This window comes from Charadrius vociferus, unplaced genomic scaffold (assembly GCF_000708025.1).
Source record: "Charadrius vociferus isolate BGI_N301 unplaced genomic scaffold, ASM70802v2 scaffold491, whole genome shotgun sequence".
Classification (NCBI taxonomy): domain Eukaryota; kingdom Metazoa; phylum Chordata; class Aves; order Charadriiformes; family Charadriidae; genus Charadrius; species Charadrius vociferus.
This window is the reverse complement of record NW_009646960.1, coordinates 463,810-473,667: the sequence shown is the minus strand read 5'-3', so window position 1 is coordinate 473,667 and position 9,858 is coordinate 463,810. Positions and strand designations below refer to the sequence as shown.

At 41.1% G+C, this 9,858-nt stretch overlaps 1 protein-coding gene across 1 annotated transcript in view; it reads right to left on the bottom strand.

The window, feature by feature from the left end:
* Nucleotides 1-1,194: 1,194 nt before the first annotated feature.
* Nucleotides 1,195-9,858, bottom strand: part of EGFL6 (EGF-like-domain, multiple 6) — a 40,762-nt gene continuing 32,098 nt past the window's right edge. The window contains exons 9-12 of the mRNA XM_009895217.1: nucleotides 6,084-6,164; nucleotides 4,218-4,304; nucleotides 2,570-2,835; nucleotides 1,195-1,358 (exon numbers count right to left, since the gene is read on the bottom strand). Of these exons, the coding sequence (XP_009893519.1) occupies nucleotides 1,263-1,358; nucleotides 2,570-2,835; nucleotides 4,218-4,304; nucleotides 6,084-6,164 (530 nt within the window). The 3' untranslated portion in view covers nucleotides 1,195-1,262. The remainder of the gene's footprint in view (nucleotides 1,359-2,569; nucleotides 2,836-4,217; nucleotides 4,305-6,083; nucleotides 6,165-9,858) is intronic.

Here is a 9,858-nt window from a genome sequence, read left to right as displayed (position 1 = left end):
CGCACGCACATTTAACGGAGCATTGCCTGAACTAGGACTCCTCCATGGGCATCTGTCCTCTGGGGATTCAGACCCTTAGGTACTTTTGGAAGAGATCACAAGATAGAAGAAGAAGGTCTTGTCCCTCACAGCACTGTCATTCGACTTCTTCTGAAAAGGTGGAACCTGGATTCTAGACCCTCCTCAAATGTGTACCTGTACCTGTACATGTACGTGTATATGTATGTGTATGTGTACCTATATGTGCACATGTGTGTTCATGGGAAAGTGTGGCAGGGCGGCAGCTCCTAGTTTGTGGGAGAGGTTCTGCTCACCTCCCAGCTCCCAGGGATGGCGGATGGTCTCAATCCCTTTTGCTGAAATTTGAAGGAATGTGAAGGGACTCGCAGCAAAGATTTTTTTCTCAGTTGTGTAAGAAGGAGCCTTATTGTGTGGCCACTAGGCTACACCATCTACTGGAAAATGAAAACCATTCTTTCACACCTCTGTGGGCTAAAGTATGCTTGCAATCCAACAGGAACCAGTTTGTCCCTGACGGTCAGTACATAATGTGAAGTTTCTTAAGTGCTAGTAATGGGTCATTCTTTTTGTCCTTTTTCAGTGCCAGTTGGTAACATCATCGGGTAAAGATGAACATTAGACACTTATAAAACTATAAAGGCATAATTTCTAAACAGTCATTTCTGTGACTCAAAGACGTTGATGACAAACAAAGTATTTTACGTACTTTATTAGTAATGAAAATATGCCTCAAAGACATGACTTCACTTACAACTTGCATAGCTCCGTGAATAAGGAAAGAAAGCTCCTCTCTTTTCTCTTACTTGTTGAATAGATTGAATATCTACAAACTAAGTAGGAAGTTACGATTACGTCACCAGAAGTAGTAACAGCCTCTTAAATACTGCTTGATGTTCTTGTGAAGTAGAAGAAATGAAGACTTAAGAATAGTCTTGAAAAGAACTTTAAGGAATAAAAGCATGTAGATTTTTTTAAAAAGCTAGACAAATAATACTTTAGAAACCCTGACCTTGAATGACAAAATACAGTGGTGCTACACTCAAAGCATGTATTAGAATAACTCATAAAAAAGTGTATTCTGCTTCTTGCGCATGTCAGTTTTTCTGTTTGCATTGCTGCACTAAGTTCAAGGCACAATTTTTATGGTTTTGGCTTTTATAAAGACAATTATACAAAAATACACTACTAGTAAGGCAAATATTAAAAACAAGATCAAATCCAGTATACTCAAATATTCATTGTCAGGTATCTTCTGGGCATAGACCAGAAATTAGTATAACATTGTCCACTCCAATTTCTCCAGTTTTGCCCTTCCCACGTTCTGATTCAAAAGTGACCTGTCATAAGAAAACAGATGTATTAACAGTCAAAATGTAGTTTATCCAACCATTTAGCAACTCTTAATGTTAATTAGTTATAATGCTGTATTTGAGGAACACTTTATCACAATACAGGACTTAACGACTTAAATCCTTGCAGTTTTTAGAGTTTCTGTGTACTATTTGAACTAGACTGATAATCCTCTGCACAGATTTACAATACCAAATGGATTCCTTTAATAAGATTACTTATTTTCATTGTACAAAGAAAATGCAAATTGAGTGAAATCCTATTATAATAATGTCGTTTTATCACAGTATGTGATGTTAGTGTACTCCTTTTGAAGGCATTAAAACTGTTTGGTTTTGATCTATTTGGATCCTCGGTTTTGGGGTATATATACTTTATATATACTACATATACAGTATATATACAATATATATATATTTACTCTCTATCCATAGTATGTACATATACAGTATAGTATGTATAGTATAGAGAGAGGGTAGGTTCAGTTTTTATCTTATAGTCTGATTTTCATGTATGCAAGGGCTTTTCTACATCATTCCAGCAATGCAAAGAACCTTGAGAAGAGGTTGCATTTCATTTATACTCACAGTATTCAATTATACAGTAGAAGCCTTTACACAGCACTGAAAACGTTCTGTCACATAAATGAAAACCAGGCCATGGAGTGTCAAGGAGAAACTTGCTGAGGCCCTGACTGAGGCAGTTTTCAGACGTACATCAGTGCACAGTGTTGCCTGTTGGCTCGCATGTCCTGCTCCTACGGTGATTGCTCACCCTTGACTATACATGATGTCTCCTTTTGCACTGGTTATCTGGTTTAGTGTAGTTTGAGAGCATCCTCTTCTATGAAACAGGGGTAATTTTCGTTTTTTCAGGAATATATGTATGCTTCTGTTGCATGAGATATGAAACAATTTTTCACTGTTTACGTTAATTTATGATCTGATGCAGTTTTTACAAAATGACAGGATTACTGGCATCAGTGTTCTAACCAACTAGGGTAATTCAGTTCTGAAATTACAACCAGAGAGTAGCTTTTCTGCCTCTTAAAATCTGTGCTCCTGTTTCCCATTTCAGATAAGCCTTTCAATTGCTCGTAAGGGATGCCTATAAAACAGTTGGTGGAACACTTGAGGATTAGAAAATTAAGCTGTTATGTTGATTATGGTAGTTGGTTTATAAATTGTGTTACACTTACACTGTTGGTTGTTTCAGTCCCCTGAAATATATCTATTTTTCCAGTTCTCCACCTTTCATCTTTCCCTTTGTTCTGCTCCCAGACAGGAGTGGTTTTTTTGTTTGCCAGGAACACTCGAAGTTTCCCCACTCTCTCGCCAGCAAGCCGATAACTGAAAATCAAGCAGTAGCTGCTCTTTGGTTTGAGGTCGGTGAGGAGAAGTTTTAGACGCCCCATATCCTTCTTGTGCCCCACAAAGGCTGGAACAGCCATGTAGTACCCATCGCCTTGTAACAAAAAAAAAAAAAAAAGAAACCGGACTTCAACGGACTGGCGTTATTTATTAGCAAATTGAATACGTATTCACTAAGAAAATATGTGGAAGCTGTGTTACTTGAATATTTTAAAATCAGGCTGCAGAAATGCAGCAGGGAGTATATTTTATAAGGAATAAGCTGGCACTGCTGGAAGTCAGATCAGTTTACGGAGGAGATGAGTTCATATTTCATTGGCAATTACAGTCATTCTTCCTTGTGCTATCTTTCAAAGGCAAAATCATCTCAGTTTTTCAAATGCAACAGCCTGAAACATGCTACTGTGCCTCTGTGGTCAGACCATTTCCAGCACTTGAGCTAGCTCATTATGTTCTCCACTATACCCTGCAGTGACGACAAACTCATAAAGGAACTGGTAGCTTATTCCCCAAATCCTGAAGGACCAATGGAATGACAGAGACCCACAAAGTGATAAAAGGGCAGAAACATCTGGGCCCATAAATAAAGCCAGAATCAGCAGATACAAGTTTGGGGAGACAGGGTAAGGTCAGGGTAAAGTCTTCCTGGAAGTGGCAGGACAGAGAAGGGACTTGGGGAAAAGGAAATATATAAAGCAGGAGAGGAAGGATTAGTGAAGAAAGACTGGGATGGAAAGCCCGTGAAGGAAGGAGGAGAGAATGTGTGCGTAGGAACTGGAGCAGGTAGCCTGCAGGATGTGCAGGATCCACCAGTCCCAACTGCAGCAGCTTCGGCAACATTTCCTCTGTCACAGGGGAACAGACATCCTTTCAAACAAGTTTCTTCAACCACATCTTTTTATATACACCAGCACAGCAGTCACACATTGTGCTCACAGAGCTCGTTCTCGGGTTTAGCAGGGCTGCCATCGGTACCAGGTCAGGTATCAGTTGCTCTTGAATAGCCCCCTGCCCTTGGCTCATTCTGAGGAACGCCGTCACCACTTTGTCTTGCAGAGTTTGAGATTTCTGAGCAGTTATCACAGTGCTGTCTAAGCCGTGTGAGTGACTACGTTGCCACATCTGTCTACATGGCAGATGTGTGGTTAAATGCCCTACCAGTCTTGGAGACACAATGCATAACTAATAAGGCTTCCATTGCCTTGTACCTTGACATTCTGAACAGTTATATTCTAATCTTTTTGCTCATAGTTTGATACATTTGTGTTGAAATATGTTGCTGATTACCAGTTGCCACTGGATATTTCAAAGAAACAATTTCCACTCCCAGTGTTCTCTGCCTCCTTTTTTCTTTTATAAAGATAACCTACTGATAGGAAAGCTAATTCCTGATTCTAGTTCCCCTTTCGCCCCCCTTTTTTTGGAGCAGGTGAGCCATCAAATCAAAGCATAGCGAGAGGACAGATATTTAAATACCTCTATCTCGATCAGCAGGATTCCAGTCAAAGTCATCATCAGCATCTTGTTTCCAGTCGCAGACCCCTCGACTGAAGCTGCAATCAACTGAAAAAAAAAGTCGGCAATAGAGACTCGGAGGTAAGAGGAGCACTGTATCATAAGTACTGATAAAAATAATTTGCTCTTTATTCACCCAGTTATGAATGCATAGGCCATTCTAAAATTATCTACAATCTGAGTTCAGATAGTGTTGACCTAGATTAAATTGCAGACATCAAAACATTAGAATTTATGTAGTTATTCTTTCTTTAACTCACAGGAAAATCTGTCGTGTCTTTTTACTGCCAATCTCCCATCTGCACATGAAGTTATATGCTGTGACTTCTGTATACTGCGTGCCTACTGATTGATCGCCAGGTATAGTTGGAGGTGTTAATTTTGAACTCTAGCGTCATAAATGGTTTGGGATCTGCCAGCTTTAGAGCTTTCCTCTCTCCATGTATGAAACTGCTGTAGCTGTAATCAGCTGAGATGCTCAAGCTCCAGTTCTGTCTGTTGAAAGGTAGAAGCTGGCCTCCCACGAGAGGAATCCTTTACGTCAGGTCAGCACTTGATACTCATACTACATGGAGCTGGGAATAGCCCAAAGCAGTTGATCTCTAGAGCACACTGAAAAAGGGTGTCACCCAGAGCACACCACAGCCTTCGTGACTGTGCAGATGAAAAGCACTACGTACACAGAGAAAGAAACACTGTCCAATGCAAGCATGGCAGATGTGATTAAGAATAATACGTCAGCCGTCTGAATTTCCTCAGAAAGAAGCATCCTTCTCGTTCTTTTCATGTATTTTATCATGAGACTGAGAAGTGCAGTACATGGCATTTAGGGAGCTTTTCTGCATAAATCCATTCTTTCTGAGACTACTGCTTTGTCAATTGGAAAAAAACCCCCAGTATCTCACCCTTAGTGTCAGCCAGCACATCTGTCTGTTTTGTTTAGTTTTGTTTTCTTTAAGACTTGGAAGCATTTGTGGATTGTTTTGGGGTGAAACCCCACCTTGTCCTAAAAATAATCTCAGCTTAGCCAATGACAGCCTTTCAGCCCCTGCCCACTTGGCTGGTAACTCTCCAGGGGGATGCTGCTGCCCTGTAAATGCATCAGCTCAATACAGTCTCTCTGTCCCCCCTTTTGGATTCTGCCTTTTTCTGTGGCTCTCATAAGCAAGTCCTTATAGTCAGCTTCATGATTCTGTCCATCACAGGGAAACTGTTTTCCACCAGGAAAGAGGGGGAGAATGCTCTTTGATCTGCTTTTATACTCTGCTTTGACCAGAGCTACACTGCAGTCTGTTATAGTTCCCAAAAGGCAGTGAAGTTTTCCATTTGAAAATGCATGAAGCGCTTTTCTAAGGCTTAAGTTGTGCATGTAAATTGGCAGGTCTTGGACCTTGTATGCTCCCCTGACTAATTATACACGAATTTTTTAATGTGAGAAAGAACAGGTAGTATCATCTTACTCTGATATCCACAGGACTTACTGATGAATTGGGAACTATCATAAATTCATAGCCAGGCTATTTAAGATTCAGGGTAAATGTGTATTCAATCTTGTTCAAGGGAAACTCCTATTGACTTCTGACAGAGGACCAGGAGAAAAAACAAGAAAATATGGCTGAAGGACATTGTTAAAGTATGTTTTGAAAAGGACACAAAGAAAGCTTCTCACATTGGAACTGGCAGAGTGGTTTGGCCAGATACTGTCTCTAATGCGCTCACCAAACCTTTGTTTTATCTTAAAGGCTTTTAATCTGGTTCTGGCTTGGCTAATATATGTAAAGACACAGTATCCAGGAAAATAAATACTGTAGAATAAAAATAATCTACCTTCTTGCTCTGGTCTCGACACTGGAACTTTCCTCTGTGCCAGGAGAGGGCCGAAGGCAGCTGCTTCTTTCACCTTGGGAACTAGGGAAAACAACTTGTCAAGTGCTGAGCCATCATGCATCAACATCATCTGTCATCAACAGAAAATGGAACTTTATTCCTTTACACCAGTTGCCATCATTTATTTAAATAACTCAATGTATGTGTTTTCCACTCTACCACCAAACTCACATTCCTAACCCCAGTTAGATACTAACTCTGAATTTCAAAACTTGTTTAAATTGCTGTTTTCCACAGCACTGTGCCTTCTAAGCTGTGGGCAGTGGATCTACAAGATTCACAAGGTCATAAAAAGTTGAACATGATCTTTCTTTGGCGCGGTGATCTGCTTTCTTGTGACAAAACTTCAATTAATGATAGAAGTACCTGAACTCTACCAGACAGTGAAGACAACGACTCGACAGCTTGGCAGCACTTTGCCAACAGCAGCTTCAAAAAATGGGTTATGTCAGAGGCTCAGTAAAAGCCATAAACGTTGGGGGATCAAAGACCCACAGCTCTGTAGTCAGGTTAAGTGATAGCTGGTGCTGCTGTAACAGAATCCCCAGGAAATTATTTTTCTGAAGCCGTACTCTCTGCTGGGGTATGTGTTCTTCTACAAACCTGATCAGCTCTGCTGCCTGTTGGGAAGGAAGGGTGCAGCGACTGCCCTACCTCTTCCTCACCCTCTCTGCAACAGCGAGCAAGCACAGCCTGATGTTTTGATAAGGAGCCCTGGTGGAAACCCCCAAACAAGTTCTTCTGTAAAAATTGGTTGACGTGCCTTGTGCCAAACTGGAAGAGTTGGTACAGCAGCACAGTCAATGAATGTTAGGTGCATTCTCTAAGATAATGGCCTAAAGGAGGTAGTCACTCAAGCAGCACTATTTTTCAGCAGCAGCCTCAGAGACCAAGGCAAAACCTCTTCTGTCTGATGAGCTACAAAGATACAGAAGCTTCCAAACTCTTATTTACTCTAAGTAATACTCTAAGTACTTTTAAAGTTCTGTGACTAAGCTGCTTTTGTACTATTTGTAGTGATTAATAGAGAAGTGCACTCACTAAAAAAGGATAGTCTCCACTTCTTTGTGCAGAGCCTGTGTAAGTTATTAATCCAACATGAGATAAGGGGAAGCTCAGCTTTCACTGGCAGAGGATTCCATCCTTTGCAAACACATATGCAGATGTACCTATGATATATACATACACACCTATGAAAACAGGAAGAGCTCAAATGTGCCATTTTAGAGGAGTGAGGGAGGATCCTTTGGATTACTGCTTACGGAAGGTGTTAGCGGAAAGCCTGACAGACTGAAGTTCACTTTTCAGCCACACCATGTGGGGAGCAGGAAGAAAAGTTCAGACTTCCTCAACAGTGCCAGATGATAGGAGCTATGGAAATGGAAATTACTTTTCCCTACTCAGCATTATATCATACACGCTATTAGAAAGTCGCAAATGCCAAATATTTTAAAAGTTACTACTTTCACATGCACGCACGTTTGTTCAAAGGGGAATTTGTTCCTGTGAGCTCCACTGAGCTTTCCATCGAAATACTCCAACATACTCACAGTCGTGAACACATACTCAATTTTAAGAATATACTTATAACCCACTGCAGCCCAGAGCCTCCTAGCACCATAAAGACTATGTCATCTACTTAACCTTTCTTCTCCTTCAAAACTGTCAAAAATTGCTCTGTGTGTAGCCCAGACAAAACACACATTTACAAAGAGGCCCTGGAGGCACTTCCAGAGGTGCTGAATTGAGCCGAGAAAGGAGACTCATGCAATCATACGAGCTTTCTGATGAATTGCCAGGAGCGTGTCCTCTCTTGTTGCCCTTGCAGCCTTCCCCTCACCCAGACCATTGCTTAAATCACCTGGATAATATTCTTACTTAAGGCAAGGATTAATATATCTTTCTCCAAATTAATATATGTCTACATATACACATTTAGGAACAGGCACATAGAGATTAGGTGTTAAGTTCACTGTCATGCTGTAAACTTGGCCTCATACTTCGTGAAAGAGGCTCAGGCTGTGAAAACCCTTGCCAAAATGAAGAGAGCTATTAAAATATGATCAATTCTGGAAAGAGCGGAGTGATTTAACAGAAGACAACAGCTGCCAGAATGATTTATTTATTGAGTTACCGAATTACACTTGAATTCACTTGAGGGGTATACATGCAGGTGTAGCTGTGTGCTCCAGATGCTTCAAGTGAAGAACTTTCATACACATAAAAAGAGCCAAATTTTGTATCCAAATCTATTTTTGTTTTCAGTGTCAGGCATTACACTCAGGTTCTCCACTTACTGGAAGATATCACCCGCATATTATGAGAAACTGTAAGCTTCAGTTTACAGAAAGGTTTCCAAGAAACCTTACTTCTTGGAATGTGCCTACATTTTACATCAGACCATCACTGGACATGTTTATCCCCTCTTAAGTACTAGGCAGGAGTCAAGATTGCTCTTTTCAGGTCTTCTGCTGTCAAGTGGTGCTTGCAGAAAGGCAGACCTCATCTCACATTCCCTAAAAACATACACTCACCACCAAAAGCTCACATACGTCCCCCTTTAGGTATAGCAGAGTCTATCCTTTCTGTACTGCTGGTGCCCACCCATCTACTTCTCTGCAGCATTAGCTACTATCTCGTCCCTACATAATAAAACTCTTAGTATCATGGTGCCATACATTCTTAACCATTGATGTCATCATGATACTCTTACAAGGTAAGATGGGTTGATCCTATGAGCAGGAATTAGTGGCAGAGAGAACTAATGCCCAGATCTTCAGAGGTGTCTGTGCAACTACCTACCACCGACTTCCATAGGAGTTGTGTCTATGAATGTCTGTCATGAGTGGACCATGAGTAAATTGGTGACATTCTGGTTCTGAGAACAGCCATCTTGTTGCTAACACAGCCTCTTGCATCTGCAAGAAATTCAGTGTTGCTATCTGCGACATATATCTGAATATTGCCCCTGTTTTGAGGAGGGGGAATCTCTTTGAGCCATGTTAGATGCAGTTTGTCAATTGTATTATATATCAGGAATTGCAGCAAGGAAAGAGACTTTCTGCAAAATAGAATAGCCCCAGCCAGCTCTATCTGGCTGAAAGTACTCCCCTAAAAAGTAACAGGACTTACATAAAACAATTCTGAAACTACTGAGGATGTCTGCAATCATGGAAACACTTCTTAGCAATAACCTCAGAAAATGAGAAAGTAGTGCTGAAAAGAAGCATTGAGACATTGTTCTAGTATAAATGTGCCTAAATAAAGTGCCACGAAGGGGATTTAGAAACAAATTTATACTTGAAACTACAATTCCACTTTGAAAACACCAGGCCTTCAGGGGTCGCTGTGCATAATGAAATAGATGAGGTTTGAGAGCTGCCTCCTAGCCATCCCTTGTCCAGGGACCTTTAGATAGCTAAGTAAAGAAAGATAACAGACGGCCCCTAAAAGAGCTAGTTAGGTTCAAACATATCCTTTCGTGCAGCGCACGGCCGTGTCCTCCTAAACGTGCAGGCAGACACCAGTGCACTCTGCCTGTCACAGAATCACAGAATCACAGAATTTTCAGAGTTGGAAGGGACCTCTAGAGATCATCTAGTCCAACTCCCCTGCTAAAGCAGGACTGCCCAGAGCACATTACTCAGGACTGCATCCAGGCGGGTTTTGAAAATCTCCAGAGAAGGGGACTCCACAACCTCCCTGGGCAGCCTGT